General features: G+C 40.7%; 3 protein-coding genes across 6 annotated transcripts; 2 read left to right on the top strand and 1 right to left on the bottom strand.

Annotated features, from left to right (window-relative positions):
- Positions 1 to 634: 634 nt before the first annotated feature.
- Positions 635 to 4,836, top strand: LOC108088163 (homer protein homolog 1). Its single transcript, XM_017185829.2, is given in 7 exon segments — positions 635 to 790; positions 1,736 to 2,024; positions 2,082 to 2,527; positions 2,586 to 2,664; positions 2,754 to 3,026; positions 3,087 to 3,221; positions 3,275 to 4,836. Coding segments are annotated over 7 exon segments (1,620 nt in total). The 5' UTR covers positions 635 to 785; the 3' UTR covers positions 3,668 to 4,836.
- Positions 4,837 to 4,950: 114 nt separating this feature from the next.
- Positions 4,951 to 6,559, bottom strand: LOC108088222 (protein Aatf). The gene is made up of 2 exons (XM_017185932.2): positions 5,195 to 6,559; positions 4,951 to 5,128 (listed from the first exon to the last, which is right to left on the bottom strand). Exons 1-2 carry the CDS (start codon positions 6,472 to 6,474, stop codon positions 5,026 to 5,028), a joined length of 1,383 nt encoding a protein of 460 aa, XP_017041421.1. The 5' UTR covers positions 6,475 to 6,559; the 3' UTR covers positions 4,951 to 5,025.
- A 1,850-nt stretch (positions 6,560 to 8,409) lies between these two features.
- Positions 8,410 to 14,526, top strand: LOC108088221 (gonadotropin-releasing hormone receptor). Of its 4 annotated transcripts, none has more exons than XM_017185929.2 (7): positions 8,410 to 8,436; positions 9,842 to 10,052; positions 11,203 to 11,475; positions 11,597 to 11,696; positions 12,128 to 12,616; positions 13,078 to 13,415; positions 14,080 to 14,526. In XM_017185929.2, the coding sequence occupies exons 2-7, from the start codon at positions 9,922 to 9,924 to the stop codon at positions 14,117 to 14,119; spliced, it is 1,371 nt and encodes a 456-aa protein (XP_017041418.1). In that variant the 5' UTR covers positions 8,410 to 8,436; positions 9,842 to 9,921; the 3' UTR covers positions 14,120 to 14,526. The 4 variants fall into 4 exon arrangements, with proteins under 4 accessions (XP_017041418.1, XP_017041417.1, XP_017041420.1 ...); XM_017185928.2 differs by having other exon boundaries at positions 8,416 to 8,546; XM_017185931.2 differs by having other exon boundaries at positions 8,416 to 8,546; positions 13,078 to 13,424.
- Positions 14,527 to 16,735: the final 2,209 nt, after the last annotated feature.

The following is a 16,735-nucleotide window of genomic DNA, read 5'->3' as shown; positions in this document are numbered from 1 at the left end:
GGCACCCCAGAAATCGATATAAAATTAATAGTTGCCACCCAACAGAAAACGTGCTAGTCGTCTGGCAGCACAAACATGTAAATAACATTTTTCGAACTTCTAATAAAATTGATTTGGCTGTTATTTTGAATAAGTAGACGAATTGCAAACGACGAAAATACAATTGGGAAAGTGTTTGTGTGAAATTTAAACCAACTTCAGATATATGAAAAATTTTTACACTGCAAGTGATTTTGGTTTAAAAAAGTTAACTTTGTTGCTCACAAAATTTGACAGAATACCAACTAAATTTAAAATTATTTTAATTTTATTTCATTAATGTGATAGATTAATAATAATAACTTTTAACTGTAAGGAAAGAAAGAATTTCAAAGTGTCAACCTCGTTCACTTACGTTTTGACTTAAATTAAATTTCCTATATATTAATTTTTAATTACGTTATAGTTATAGCTTTCGATCCCAATTCTTTTACTATTGTATATTAAATATACGAGCTTCTCGCCATGATTGCTGTCATAATGTTGTCAGCAAAATTTTTTTACGATATAGCCTAAAAAAAAGGGCTAGATCGGCAGCACCTTTTAATAGAGGGCCAATTGGTTGGCATTTTTAGTTCATATTTCACACTAGAAAAGTATATTACAAGAAAAAAGGCGCGGTCACACTGGATTTGCAGGCGTTTGTGTTTTATTTTTTTTAATCGTGAAATTAATCAGTAAAAGCAACTAGCATAGGTTTAACCCGTTGCCAAAGCACTCAGCCAGCGTCGAAGCCAACGAATACAATGGGGTAAGGCCGGTGGGCGTGTTAAAACCGCCTTAAACTTGCCGCTTTCAGTGTGGGAAAAATCGACGCCGTACTAGCTGATATTCTTATTGTTGTTGTTGCTGGCGTTCTGTGTGTAGCGGGCGGCGTAAATATGTACACAAACACACATACTCGCACACGCGTGGGCAGGCCAATTATGTGTGGGTGTACAAATGCAGGTGTGCGTGGGCCTGCAGGTGTGTGCGTGTGTTTTCCGCCTGAGAATCAAAAAATCAAAAGCAAGGCTGCCGAAAAGGCTTAGCACATAATGCAATTTAGTCGGCGGTCACCAGTCGCCAGCGATAACGGAAAGACATTAGAATTAGAACCTCAACAAGCAATGTCGGCGGATAGGTAACAGATAAAAGATAAGATTGCAAACAGAATCGTGTATCGTACAACTCCAATCGAAATCAAACGGGAGTTCTTTAGTGCAAAAAATAACCTTTTCAAGACCCAAAAGAATAAACACCGTGTATGAAATCTAAAGCAGAATGTACCCCAAATCCTTCAGTGCAAGTTCTAAAGAGAAGTTAATAAAAGTCCAGAGAAAGTTGAATAACTTTTTTTTTAGTTAAATAACAAAGTTACTTGAGATAACAACAAACTAGCCTGGATGAGGAACTAACAAGGACTTCATAAATTAATTTATTGTTAAACGAAGAACCGAAGTCCACGTCGAAAGATAATTGTACAATTTTTTGATATTTTTTATAATATAATATTAGACCCTACATAACTAATTTTGATATTTCTATATAAAAGCGGTGCCCAAAAGTACTTTTACTTCTGACACCCGCGTTTTGTAATTACTCGCCTCTAATAGCCACACATGCGTACACAGGTGGCGCCCGATTTATTACCTCCTCGAAATGGAATTTTTAATTAATCACACCCCTGCCATTTAAATCTCTTTACGGCCCACAGCGAGCAACCGATTTTCACCTGCCAGGCGCACGTCTTCCACATCGATCCGAAGACGAAGCGCACCTGGATCACGGCCAGCATGAAGGCGGTCAATGTGAGCTTCTTCTACGACAGCTCCAGGAACCTGTACCGCATCATCAGTGTCGAGGGCACCAAGGCGGTGATCAACTCGACGATTACGCCCAACATGACCTTCACCCAAACCTCCCAGAAGTTCGGCCAGTGGAGCGATGTGCGGGCGAACACGGTCTACGGGCTGGGATTCGCCTCCGAGGCTGAGTTGACCAAGGTGGGTTGCTAATCTTTGCCTCTTTTGCTCCCTGACTGAACCCTCCTCCATTCACAGTTCGTGGAAAAGTTCCAGGAGGTCAAGGAGGCCACCAAGAATGCCATGAAGTCGGCCAACGGTTCGAACGCCGTCACGCCCACCACCTCGGCGAACACGTCGCCCATTTCCGGGCGAGCTGTGGGCTCCATGCAGAACGACAACACAGCCATCGATCCGCACACCGTGGAGCCGCCAAACCTGAGCAATACGAACACCCAGAACGCCAATCCGGACAGTCCCTCCCACAAGCTGCTGAACACCAGCGATGTGAAGACGGACATCGGATCGGCAACGCCCTCGCCGCAGCCCACTTCGGGCGGAACTGCAGGCGGCGGCGGAGGGGGAGTGACCATCTCGTCTGGAGGCAGCATTGTTGGAATGCATACGGGTCCGGGAGCGGGCGCCACTGCCGAGCAGCAGCTCAAGTACGAGAACGAGCGTCTGAAAATGGCCCTGGCACAAAGGTGAGCAATGGATTGGCTGCCTTATAACGTGTCATTACCGATTTCCGGTTTTTTTCAGCTGCGCCAATGCCAAAAAGTGGGAGATCGAACTGGCCACCCTGAAGAACAATAACATTCGCCTGACCAGTGCTCTGCAGGTGAGCTTCCTATTAGCTGCATAGCTAAACAATAGTTTTTAAACTCGAATCCCTTTTTTAATTAAATCTTAAATGTTTTCATTCCTAAGGAATCAACTGCCAATGTGGACGAATGGAAGCGCCAGCTGCACACTTACAAGGAGGAGAACATTCGCCTCAAGCGGGATATGGAGCAGCTCTGCGTGGGCGGGGGTGGAGTGGGCGCGGCAAGTGGAGGAGGAAGCGCCACGGAGGACGAGTTGCGTCGCGAGGTGGTCACGCTCAAGGCGCGGATGGAACTACTGCAGAAGGACCTCTTGCAACAGGAAATTGAGCTTCAGACGGCCAACCTTAGTCTACGCGAAAAGGCCAATGATCAGACTGTGAGTCAAACTTCTGGATTTTTAAAATGTCATATATATAACCAGTATAACATTTTACAGCTTGCTAAATTGAGTGACCTAAATGTTGTGTTCGCCAAGCAACTTTCGGAGCTATATGGGGTGCAGAAGGATATGGAGAGTGTTTTACAACTAGCCAAGAGCACTTGAGACACAGAGTTGGCGGCTATGCGAAAGGTTTGGCGCACTTTTCTTTCGAATGCCGCTGTGCTGATTGAATTCCCTTTCAGGTTTCAGCGCAGGAACAGACTACAATGATAAACACTACAACGACATCATCGACAACAACAGGAAGCACGACTAGTAAACGTTATTTAAGCAATTTTCCAACGGCCGAGGCAGAGAGTACGCTCTCGAACGTTACCTCGATCCACACCCAGCTGCAGTCGTCGCTCTACGAGACCCAGAACACGGCCCAGCTGAAGGCCTTGGACAAGCACTCGGCGCTGCTGCAGGAGCTGCATCAGCGGCAGGCGGCCCCCAGGCGTAATTCCGCCGCCGCTGAAGCAGCTGCTGCAGCTGCAGCCGGATCTGGTGGTGCCAAAACCGCCACGATACTCGTTTCTAAATCAAAAACCAAAACCGGGCTGCCCCTGTTGCTGAAGAATTCCATTAACAATTAGAGAAAATCCAGGAGGAAGATGACGAAAGAGAGAGAATTTAGTCAGTGGCATTTTTGTAATCTTTATATTGGTAGTTTGTATACAAGGAACGCGCTAGGAGGAACCCTCGTGCTCCCCCAATCCCCCAACCCCCTCATTTATCTGTCGTAGCGTCTTTTGGTAAGTTCGAACCAAAACCAGAATAAACCTATTCCCAGTATTTTCATCAAAATTGTTCGCGTCCCAGTGCCCCTCACGTAGGTCTTATTTGATGATTCTCGTGCGCATTCAAGTGCAATATACATTTATGTCTAGTATTTAAATGTAACGATGATATTATGTGCTCTATACACTTTCAGCTGATTGTTAATTAATTTTTAATGAGAGCTTGCTAACGAATACTCCCAAAACTCATTTCCCAAAGAAAAATCAAAGCATTTCTATCGAACAAGTGTCACAAAGATTATTTTGTAAATGTGCTCGAACTTTTTATAGTATTTTTAGAAAAACCTTTTGTATTCTCTAAACCCTAGGCGTAAATTTAAATGTTTATTTATTGAATTGTATTTCGACCCCCTTCGATTTCAAATTCTCCTCACAAGGCTCCCTTTATTGCAGTTATGCACTGATTTACTAACATTATACATGATATTTATAAATATAAAAATTAACGTATGCATAACTAACAATGACTTAGACGACGAAAACACACTAAGAAACCAATATTGAATATAAAGCTAAAGTAAAGTAAACGAAGAGAAACTTTTATAAATGGAACGAAGTCCAAGTAAACACGAGACTAGCAAAGTAAATTTAAAAAAAGTCAAGTATGTGCATCAGTGGACAACTAGTTTAATACATTAAAAAATTATTAAAACTAATTTATATGTATCGAATCGAATTAAAAACGCAACTCGAGAGATCCCAGCAAATAATACATAACAGTACACAATCTCCAAAACACAAACACCCACTAAACGAAACGGTTATGAAGCGGTAATTTCGAACGTTTGCGGTTATATTCAAGCCATATTGTTATGCACTCGCTGCATAAATACCCAGTTGAGAACAAATAAGAATTAATAACGAAAATGAAATGTTGAACATACAAATTTAGCAGTTAAAGTAAACAACAAATGAAAATATACATAAATAAATAAATATATAAAATAAAGTCAAATTCAAAATTATATTCTTTTATTTAATTAATTTATGGTGGGGTAATTTTATTTTTTAAACGAGAATATTTTAATTAGCTTGAAGTAAAAATAAAATGGAGTTATTAAATTCAAAAACCTTTAAAATTGTTATAATATTTAATATATTTTTTACCTAAATAAAAATTTCATATATAATATTTCTGTACATATAGATAATTTCTAGACAAACAACGATTTATACAACTCGGATTTGGAGCTATCCGTCCAGTCGCTGGTTTCGTTTGGAGCCATAAAGTTGATTAGTTTGTTGTGCACCACGTATCTGAAGGCAGGTATATTAAGTTGTAAGTTATTTATTTATTTCCTTTATTAAATCGCATTGACTTACCGCAACTTTCGCCCTTTGCTGGCCCTCGTATCCACCTTCTTTTTCATCTTCTGGCGCAGCTTTTGCAGCTCCACAAACTGCTTGGTAATTTCACTCATGTTTGACGAGGTGCTGGCCTTGTACTCGATGAGCTCCCGAAGCTGCTGGTGGTAGAAGTCGCTGTCGTCGTAGATGTGATTTAACCGCTGCACCGGCTCATTCTCCTGCTGCTCGGCCTGATTGCTCTTTGGCGTCTGTGATTTCTCAACGAGCGCTTCCCGGTTGGCCAGGGCGCTGTCGATCTTTTTGATGATGTCGTAGTCCTCCTGCAGGGACTTGCGCTTTAGCCCCGCCCCGGGGGTCAACAGTTTGGTGCGATCATCCCACTTGAGCAGTACTTCATTGCGATATCCTGTCATCTGCTGGAAGTTGTTCCGCAGTACAGAACCAAACCGTTTGGCAGGTGGACCCGCATCCTCAGAAGCTGGCTTGCGCTTGACCGACTTCCTCATCTCTGAGTTTTGTTGGTGGAGAGCTGACTGGAGAGCAAGCAATTGCTCTAGCAGCTTGGAGGAGCGCTCCTGGGCCTCGTTTAGCACCGATTGCAGCTCCTCATTTTCCGAACCCAGTTCCTTCAATACCTCCGGTGCCGGCAGCTTATTCGCTTTGCTGGTGAACTTCTGGGTGTTGATCCTCAGCTCGAGGAGACGCTCCCAAATGCGGAGTTGGTTTTGGACACAGAGTCCTTTTTGGATTTCCGCCTGGTGGTTGGTTTTCGACATAACATCCTCGGGTTTGATGGTGTCATTCTCTGCGTCTTCATCGTCAGTATCGACTTCTTCACTACCATCATCGTCCTCATCCTCTCCTTCACTGTCTTGGCTGTCATCTTCATCTGCCTCACCTTCATCCACACTTTCTTCGGAACCTTCATCTTCATTGGATTCCTCTGGATCTCCAGTCTGCAGCTGCTGTTTAAAGTCAGCCATGTCCTCATCATCTTCATCGCTTTCCTCGTAGGATAACTCCTGGTCCTCGTCCTCCTCATTTAGCTCCTTGCGGCTGCTTATCTTGCCTTTATACCTATCACTCTGCTCCGAGAGCAGCTTGACGTTCCGCTTCCTGAAGTCGGTGCTCCGCGCATCTGGCAGGTCGTACTCCTCCACGAAATCCACCAGACGGGGTCCGGTGGCCACGTCGAAATCCGAGTCCTCTTCGCTGTCGCTCTCGTTTGGGTGGGCCAGTAGTTTGCTGACTTTATCAGCCACCGTTTGGGGCTCTTTCTTTGATTTTCGCAGCATTTTGCTATAATTTCATTTATAATTTGAAAAGTGAAAGAGAAAACCTAGTTTTCCACATGGGAACTTAAGTGTGACCGTTGCTGGTCTTTTAAAACACCTTTTCTCAGATGCACTCAAAAAATACTGGCCATCAAATGGTATTTTATGAAGGCAGAGTTTTTACACATGTAGATAATTTGTAGAAATATGAATATATAATAATAAATAATTCGAGTCTATGTGACTTTAAAACTAAAATATAAGACACAAACATAATTTAATTGAGAACGTTTTTACTCATGAAATGAAGTTATTTTAATTTTTATAATTTGTGACTTCATTACATAATGTACCATTTATGAAAGATTTTCTTTAATCAATCTCTCTGTAGGCAGTGCTATGCTTCGACTGAGACTTCTAATTTTTTCAAAAGCAGAAGCAGAAGCAAAATCATATAAAATGACACTTACGGCAGTTTTTCAAACGCCTTTTTCCCTCGTACCGTTCATATTGATATTACCATATTAAGAACCTTACGTTTTTTAGCTTCAAGATACTTTTGTTGCTTTTTCAAGCCTCTATTAAATAATAATAAAACCGTCTTTCATTAATTTTATAGTTATGTTTAGACACAATTCCTTAAAAACGCCATCAAATAGTTTTCGAAAATCGCTTAGGCTTATTAAATCTAATATGTTACTTAGACTGAACTTAAAATTTTAAGCTGTATCCTAATAAATATTTTTCGGTATCCTGTTTTACTGCAGATAAATACCATGGATAACACAATCTTATGGATAATATCCTTTTTTCTAAAGCTAAGGTTTATATTGTTAGAAAGCCACTGCATAATTTTAGGCATACAATTTGAGGCAGTGTGAGTTTTAAGCAAAATATAAAACTAATCGTCTCACTTAAAGCTGCAATTTAGAGCAGTTAATGCACTTGCTACCTGACCGCTCATTATAACCCGTCGACTGGTGTCTTATCAGCTTGGCCAGGTGCATCTTGATAAGGCCGCGCACACGCCACATTCGTAGCATACAACACTGCGCTCCTGAACGTGAACTTGAATCCTTTTGTCCATTCTTGTGCCCTCATTAAATTTAATGAACCGTTTTGTCGAATTGCGAATCGAATGACCTCGGTGCTAGGTTAAATTGTAAGCCTTGGCAGTGGACTTGCGGCAGATGCCAGTGGAAGTTCAACAGGATCAGAGGTGTCGCAGTCCGAAGAAAAGGATATCCACACTGAGCTTCAGCCCTTCGGTTCGGGGGAGGAAAGCTCCGATAAGGCCTATAAGTAATTCTAATTTAATTACTTGTTCTGGGTGAGACGCGACTCACTCGCTTGATAAGGATTCGTAGCATTTGGCGATCAGACGGACCACCGTTTGAACTTTGAGTCGTGCACACGCATTGATAATCGTGAAATTTATGCGGGCGGGACCTGCGAACACACAGAACCACTGGCTATTGGGGTCGCCCGCTGTTATCAACGGCCCTAACATTTCGTACCTGGTACTCGAGAAGTGGAAAGGTCTATTGTAAGTGTGAAAAAGTTGCAGCAGTCTGTCTGGTAGGTACGGAAATCGGGATCTAGGAAACCTAGTTAGGGAAGTGATTTTCCACATAAAAGGATAAATATCCAAAATGTTTCTTTATTGGCAAAACTTAAAATCTTGAAAGATTTGCAAATTCCCAAGAAGATCCCAAATTAAATACGCTTCACCACATTTTAAAGTTACAAGTATGATTTGTTTTTTGAGCTTGTTACGCTCAAGTTTTTGACTTCAGGATCTTACATCGGGAGGTATTCAATAACTATAACCGACTGAAGGCCGGGTATTCTTCGGTCGGGACATCAAAAGTTCCTACGGCTGAGTTATCAGTTGTTGTCGAGATTTCGATTTCGCGGCATCAGCATCCCGGGCAGTCGATTCAGTCAGTTCCTGCTCGCCGATCGGTGTGAACCTGAAGTACCGTTAGTACCGTGTGCCGTTAGAAAGTCTTCGTGTCATCGATAGCGATAATTACGCGCGTGTGGGCGTGGGTGGTTGGCAGTGAGAACGTTTTATTTGACGCTGCTGGGAGGTGTGTGCAAAAAAATAAAGAACAAATTCCAAACGGCAAGATGTTCAACTTAGGTTGAAATCCCCCATATCTATATAGTATTGGCCAGTTCACGGAGTGCCCGCGTGTTTAGAAAAAGCGAAACAAAACGGAAATCACAAAAGGAAGAAAAACAGAATCAAGAAATACAGTTGTATATAGAAGAAAAGAAATTGAACAGCACGTACTCGCAATCAATGATTACGCCTACAATAAGTATATATGCTAGCCGATCGATTAGCTGGAAGGGGACTATTTCAATCGCTCTGTAATCTTCGAGGGGATTCGCTTAAATAAAATGGGGATTCTGTGAGTCGTCAACGAGGTTGAACGTTTAGTCACCATGGAATTCAACACAATTTTGTAGTGCTCTCAAGGTTGCCAAAATAATTTGGAACTACATTTCGGTCTATTTGTTATCTTTTATTTTGTTCAAAAATTAGTTTGGACACATTAAAACGCCAAGTTCAAAGGGCAGCAAACGCGGCGCGTCTAAACAAACAACCCGTAAAATAATTCGACTGAAGGATTAATGCGAGAACAATTTGTCGAAGTTTTTTGTTGCTTTTGCCGTTCAATTGAGTGAACTCTCGTTCGATTGAGCGAAATTGATTAACAGATTAATAAGCCAGCGAGAGCGTAAGATGCTCTCCTTAATAATAATAGTTGTATCAATTCTAGAAAAGCACAGAGCCGGAGAAGCCAGCATAAATGGAATTTTTATTATCAATTGGAAATTTAAATACTACAATGCGGTGCGAGCGTAATTAGTTCAAGGTCATCGACAGCTTTAGCACCTAAAAAACGGTGCAACAAACAAAACGAAAATCATAACAATACAATAATAACAAAGTTCTTGAACCTACAAATCCAAAGCAATCGAAAAAGTGTTTATTGTCAAATTGAGTGTAATAGATTCGTTTAATTGAGTGAGTGTCTGCCCAGACAAGATAGGGATTTTTGTTTGTGTTGTTCATCATTGCATTATCTCAATCAATTGTTTGTGCCGACGAAAAACAGGGAAAAAAGTCGTACACAAACCAATTTGTTTCTCAAATAATTGACAAGCCCCCAAACCAATGTGAATGAAGCGCTAAGCCGCACTTTTTAATCAATTTTTAGAAACAGTTCTGCTATGAGTTCTTGATAAATCTTTGTTTGTTAATGTTTATACTTGCCAATGAAAAATTAATTACAGATTGACAACAAAAATATTATAAAAAGGTTAAAAAAAAGGCAAAAACCAATTTAATGTGAATAATGTTTTTCTACTTTAGCTTAAAAAATTCTTTGAATGATTAAAAAATACCAAAAGAAACTCTAAAACTGTAAACAAAGTGTACTTCCTGGTTCAAAAATGGAAGTGTCCCAAGCAAATGATCAACAAGAAAATGACTGGCCAATCGCGAATAACACGAATGGAACATTTCAACTGACCAAGGATATGGTTTTCAATGATGGCCACCGGTTGTCCATCACTGTTTACAGGTGAGTGAAATAACGAGCAAATAACCCCATCCAATTTTAACCTTGATGATAAGGTTGATGATTACCTCCCACGTTTTCGATTCAATATTATTCAGACTTAACAGACAAAGCTTATCAACTTAGGCCTTTACATTCTGTAACACTTTTCAAGTCTAACCTAATCAATCGATTTGAAGGTGTGGGTGTCGCTGCTTGATTCTTTATTCGGCCGTAAATTTCTGTTATAAATACCTATAAATCATGCTGGGCTCATCATCTCTGATTTCCCTGCCGCTGTCTGCGATTCCATCACATTCACTTGGAATTTGAACTTTTTGGTTCATTGTAGAGTTCACATTTTCAAAGTGTCAGAGATTCCATTAACCGATTATGAGCGGATCCCACAGCAAGTCAAGGCGTAGAAAGTGTTTTATTTAGCACTGAACTGAAATTTATTAAGTTATTAATATAATACCATCAGGGACTATTTTTAATATAACCTGGTTACATTTTAAAAACAGGACAATCACTAGGTTTGGTTTTTCAAGGCTTAATATCATAATTGTGGAAACAGCGATTTAAAAAGGAGAGTAAAAACGAAAGAAATGGTTAAATAAAATTCTAGCCCCATTTAAAAAAAAAAAATAATATATAATTAAAGAATTTGTTGCCTTGTTTAAATGAATATATTCGATAAATTTAATCTGCGGTTTTGTCTTTGGGAGAAGAGATTTAAAAACCAAACAGTAAAAAATTCACATATTTGAGATTAAAATAATTTTTAATTATGTTCTAAACAATTAATAAAACTTACAAACAACCCTTTGGTGAATTGTCAAAAATAAAATATTTATTTCTTCAGTGGACAGAATCCACCTGATTCCAGTCAGATTTACGATCGCACTAAAAGGATATAAATTATATCAGTTAAGGAACTGATTGTCTACAACTGATATTAAAGAACCGAAGCTTCACGCATTCATCCAAGAAGTTCACCTTTCCGAACTGCAATTCGTTGACCCACTTATAAAGCCCACGCGACTCCCACATTCGAGGGAAACCTTCTTTAATTTCCCACTCACCAGTTTAATCGCTCCCGAACCTTCTCCCACACCTTGGCCCCCTCTACCCCTCTGTGCCCCAATCTGATATCGCTTTCCATTCGATGCAGCATACTGTTTGTGATCTCAACAATTGGCAACAGCACCGTGCTCTATCTGCTGACCAAAAGGCGGCTCAGGGGTCCCTTGCGGATTGATATCATGCTAATGCATCTGGCCATCGCCGATCTAATGGTGACGCTGCTCCTGATGCCGATGGAGATCGCGTGGGCCTGGACGGTCCAGTGGCGCTCCACGGACCTCATGTGCCGCCTGATGAGCTTCTTCCGCGTCTTCGGGCTCTACTTGTCCAGCTACGTGATGGTCTGCATTTCGCTCGACAGGTGAGTCCGCGGCCGCCGACTGTCGCTAATGGACCAAATTGATAGCCAGATAAGGCGGCTCGCAGTGTCAATCGATGGCTGACGGCTTTCTCACCACCTGGTCCTCGCCCCTCTCCCCCAGATACTTTGCCATCCTGAAGCCGCTGAAGCGGTCCTACAACCGCGGACGCATCATGCTCGCCTGTGCCTGGCTGGGCTCCGTCGTCTGCAGCATTCCGCAGGTGAGTCGCCCTGGTACACTCGAAATAATAAGTTGCTCCAGAAATTAAACAACATTTGATACCATGGCATAAATACAGCTACTCATTTAGTTTCTGTAACGATTCCTTAAAAGTATTTTTGAACTATTTGCAACTTATTTGTTTTTAAATGCATCGGTGCATAAGCATAATTTTGTTATTTAGCAAAATAATTTCTGTTTTAAAAGGGTATGGCAATAGGATGCCAATAATTTATTTAATTGTGCGTTACAGATTAATAAATTGATTGTTACCTATAACGATGTACATCCTACCAAATACATATTTTAACACTTACATAAATTTCTTTTTGTAAGAAAACTTAAGCATTTTAGTACGTACATATATAAATTTAAGTACGCGATTTCTTCGCAAGTGCATCTGACATCTTAATTAACGAGCGTCTCTGACAGGTCTTCCTCTTCCACCTGGAGGAGCACCCCGGCGTGAAAGGCTACTTTCAGTGCGTCATTTTCCACTCGTTCAGGAGCGACTTTGACGAGAAGCTCTATCAGTTGGCCTCGATGTGCAGCATGTACGCCTTTCCATTGGTGATGTTTATCTACTGCTACGGGGCCATTTACCTCGAGATCTATCGGAAAAGCCAGCGGGTCCTCAAGGATGTGATTGCCGAGCGATTCCGGCGATCCAACGACGACGTTCTCAGCAGAGCCAAAAAACGCACCCTCAAGATGACCATATCGATTGTGATCGTGTTCATCATTTGCTGGACCCCGTACTACACCATCTCAATGTGGTACTGGCTGGACAAGCACTCCGCAAACAAGATCAACCCGATGGTCCGCAAGGCTTTGCTGATCTTCGCCTCGACGAACTCCTGCATGAATCCCTTGGTCTACGGGCTCTACAACATTCGCGGGAGAATGAACAACAATAATCCGGTGGGTTTAAGTGCTAATAGGATTTGTTATAACTCCGACTAGGGATATTATCCTAATAATATCGTATAATAATATAATATAATATAATATAATATAATAATAATTAGAAATTACCTAAAGCGGTTCATCAGTTGAATTTTTATTGCTTTAATTTTTTCTTTAATTGTAATCCTGTCCAACGTAATAACTTATTTGGTAACTTAAAAATTAAATGAAATTAAAATTAAAAAACTGTGGGTAAACAAATCTGTTTATTACCATACATATTTTGTTTCCATTGTAAGGCTAGATAATGAAAAATAGTTTTTCTTAACCGAGAAATAAAATTATTGTGCTTCGCGATTGTCTTAATTTAAAGCTTGCGATGAGTTTACAGAATCACATTTATAAAACAAATAATTATTTAATATAATAACTTAAGCCTTCTTAAGCATCCATTAAAACTATTTCTTTCATTTCAGTCGGTTAACAACAGACACACTTCGCTGTCCAATCGGCTGGACTCCTCCAACCAGCTGATGCAGAAGCAGCTGACCAACAACTCGCTGCTCAATGGACGTGGCCAAGTGATGGCAGCCGCAGTGTCGGCCACCACAAAGTTGGCCAACGTGGTGGGCCTGAAGGGCACTGGCAACTCCAACGGCCCTGCAGCAGCCGTGGGAATCGGGGTCACCATTCCCCCGTCGCCCCCTTTGAGAGTATCCATCGCTCCGCTGGCCAGCGAGGATGAGGCCAACGACGACTCGAGCGTCAGTGCGGTCACCATCAGGTGCCAGGATCCGTCCAGGTTCCGCCAGAAGTAATTTCGGTCTCTATACCCTTTCTACCTTCTTGTCACTCGAAGTACCCATCCCCATTCTTGTTTAATTGATTTACAGCACCTTCACAGATTCGCTTTTCGTTTATGAGCTTGGTCGTAAAAATTGGGTTTTATGTTGTGGTTAAACTTCCAATCTGGCACAAGAAACAAAAGGGAAAACGTATGCTTTCAGATAGTTAAATAATTGTATTCTGCAAGGCAGTAGTTAAAGAACAAAAGGGAAAATGTAGGCCTTAAAATCTCACATGGGAGTAGCCTTTACCTCTTAGTCGGTTGGTAGCTTGGAAAGAAGCACAGTTGGCTTGAAAAATATATTCACAACAAAAGTTAGTAAGGTAATGCTTTGAAAGTAGTAAAAGTTTAATCCCGTAACAAGCCATCCAGTTTTATTACAAAACTTGGTTTTACATTCTTCATATTATGCAACGTATGCAATAAGGCTTTTCCATTAAACCTATCTGAAACTGTGACCTAGACCAAGCCTTACCCCATTTGGGTTAATGAAAGCTTACATAATCTCCATGCACTGAAAGATCACCCACAAAATATCCACTCTAAAAGCCATTTCCTAACCGCACTTCACTTTATGTCAACTCATTGGAGCATCGATAAGAGCAAAGTCTAAATAAATATATACTTTCAGCTGTGGCGACTCCATCGAAATGACCAGTGTGGTTAAGTAAACAATAATAAAAAGGGCTCGAGAGCAACTGGATCAATTAAGCGATCTGCTACTGTTCATCATCTGGAGAAGTCGGCTTGGAACAAAGGGCATTTAATTTGCTAACCAGCTTAGTTCGGAATTTACGTCATAAATTCTTTTGGCATTTGCATTTAGCTAGCGACAAATTAAAATGTTTTCAAGACAACCAAAGACCAGACCAGGAAAGATACAAACTCCGATTTGAAATCGCTTTGATTTGTACCATTAAATGTTTGGAAAACAAAGTTATCGCTTAGGAAATACGCTTAAGATGTAATACCGCTTACTATTAGATATACTCTAGTTAGTCGGATTATTGCTTAATTTAAAATAATTTATTCATAACAAATAACAAACGAAGTCGAAATAAAAATATGTAAAAAATTATGGAAGACAGCAACCTGAGTTCTGGTTTTGGGCGAGGAAGGGCTCCACTCTTTGGTTTGTTTGCGCTAACTTTTGTTAATCACATGGTTTATGGCTAGAGCCCTTCACATTAATTATACACTCGTGTCTCTGTTTAATATTTGCTGAATAATTTTGGGTTGGATATGCGGGTAAACCAGTTTCATCCTGAGATAAGATTGTCTATTGACCTCTGACTGCTTTTAATTTTATTGTTGCCGGAAGGAAAAACGGTGACTCAGAGGGAATTTATTACAGAAAAATTGGGAAGAAGGTTTCGTCTTCTTTTTTTAATAAGTCACTTTTTACCCTTTATATGTCACTTTAAGAAGAAAATAAGCTGGCTGAGGCCTATGTTCACCCAATTCTTAATAAATTTATCTTGTAAATAAAAAGTTATAAAAAATAAATTCACTATGTTCACTTCTTACTAAAACCCAAACAAACTTGCTTAAGGATTAACGTTTTTTTAAAAGTAGCAGCAATTTCTGTCCGTTATTACTATTTCAGAGGAAGTAAGTCCAACTTTTCTGGCTCCTGGCCAGTTAACTCCCATCAAGCCATCCATATCCACCCACGCAAACGCTTTTCCCAGGTGCAAGGCATCTGGTCTGGTCGGCGTCATTAGCCAGGTAACCCAATTAACCGGGAGAGGCATAAAATGCCAATATTTTTCATTGCAATTGAATGCCCAAGATATCCCCCGACAATCTCGCAGTGTTAGAAAGTGGCTCACTTTCGTTGCACTGCGCTACAAAGTCACGTTCCCCCGGCAAAGCACTCAACACCGCACATAAAGCGCTGGAAGAATGCGTGTAATCGAATCTTGAAGACCGAAAAATAAACATGTTAATAATACAATTTTATGATTAATACGAAATGAACTGCAACCGGGGGAGAGTTGGGGGATCGAACGAAGCAGCCGAGATGAGATGATGTTGTGCCGTCGAAAAGTGCGTGGGTTGTTTTTACCTCGTAACCACTGAAGATGCTGGGAACAAGCGAACAACTCGGCGGAGATTCGGACGATGGGGAGCGGCGACCTGGAGGTTTATTTATAAATCACGCACATAATGAAATTTCAGCAAGTGGTCGCCGCTGTCCGAAAAGCGGCAAAATATGCAGCGTTGAGATGTTGAGATCTGATGGGATACCATCTCGGGTTCGGGTGTGTCTGCACTGCATGATGTATGCGTGATATATGCACATCTGCATAATGCTCCATGCCGGCGACATAATGACGAACAGGTCGCGGCACTCGACTCCCGAGCAACTCCCCCTTAAATATTGTCGTGTTACGCATCAGTCTCGTGTCAAAAAGGAAAATCAGGGACGGGGAACTCCATATCGGGGGACACTTGTACTGCATAAGTAGCCATTAATAGGTGCCATATGCATGGCATTTTCGGGTCTAGTTTTTACGAGTGGTTCGCTTCTTTTAAATGCCTCCCGAGCGTGCCGATTATTTACGATCTTCATTTCAGAGGAGCGAGTGTCTGGCGGCGGCATCGTTTCCCTCAAGATGTGAGGATCTCGCTGGTCCAGTGGAGGAGGTCGCAAACTAGGCTGGTCGCATTATCGGGAAAGGGTTCACATGAACTCGATTTAATGGCCTTAAACGGCGCTACAATGTACGCATGTTTTGGAATCGAATTTCAGTTTAATGGCCTTAACTCAACCCAGAATTGGGGCAAAACAATTGAGAAATATATGAGCCATGATAATATTTTAAAGGTAATGTTTATGATGTTTTGTTTGTTTTGCAATTTTCATTTGATTTATATGATCTTATTTTAACTTTAAACCCCGCTTGTAAGCAAACTCTTTTAGCTATGATTACGAACAACGTTGATTTAATATTAAGATTAAAAAAATCGGAAACCTAGACTTCTTTAAATATTACGTATACGTTAGCAAGTGCATTCATATTACTTTGGGAAGTGTATATTACAGAGATACAGAGGTAATAAAATGACCAAAGCATATACAAACATATTTATGTATTTAACCGGAGATTATATTAATATTAAGATTCAACTAAAAGACCTGAATTTTGCGTATGGGTTTGACCTTTAAACTCATTTTTTTAATTTAAATAATGTTCAAGAGCAAAACAACTAAAAAAAACAATGAACATTAATGAAAAGGATGTCTGAAAATGTTACATCCTGCCATATTAAATAAGTGGGTA

This window comes from Drosophila ficusphila, unplaced genomic scaffold, assembly GCF_018152265.1.
Source record: "Drosophila ficusphila isolate 14025-0441.05 unplaced genomic scaffold, ASM1815226v1 contig_607, whole genome shotgun sequence".
Classification (NCBI taxonomy): domain Eukaryota; kingdom Metazoa; phylum Arthropoda; class Insecta; order Diptera; family Drosophilidae; genus Drosophila; species Drosophila ficusphila.
The sequence above is the reverse complement of the archived record's forward strand: the minus strand, read 5'-3'. Positions and strand labels throughout refer to the sequence as shown.

Bases quoted from the DNA above. Each gene is read 5' to 3' on its own strand.
- LOC108088221 (XM_017185929.2), top strand. From the start codon at position 9,922: ATGGAAGTGTCCCAAGCAAATGATCAACAAGAAAATGACTGGCCAATC. The intron at 12,617-13,077 runs GTGGGTTTAAGT...CTTTCATTTCAG, and splicing joins GAATGAACAACAATAATCCG to TCGGTTAACAACAGACACAC. The intron at 13,416-14,079 runs GTAATTTCGGTC...ATATACTTTCAG, and splicing joins CCGTCCAGGTTCCGCCAGAA to CTGTGGCGACTCCATCGAAA.
- LOC108088222 (XM_017185932.2), bottom strand. From the start codon at position 6,474: ATGCTGCGAAAATCAAAGAAAGAGCCCCAAACGGTGGCTGATAAAGTC. The intron at 5,129-5,194 runs GTAAGTCAATGC...ACCTGCCTTCAG, and splicing joins AGCAAAGGGCGAAAGTTGCG to ATACGTGGTGCACAACAAAC.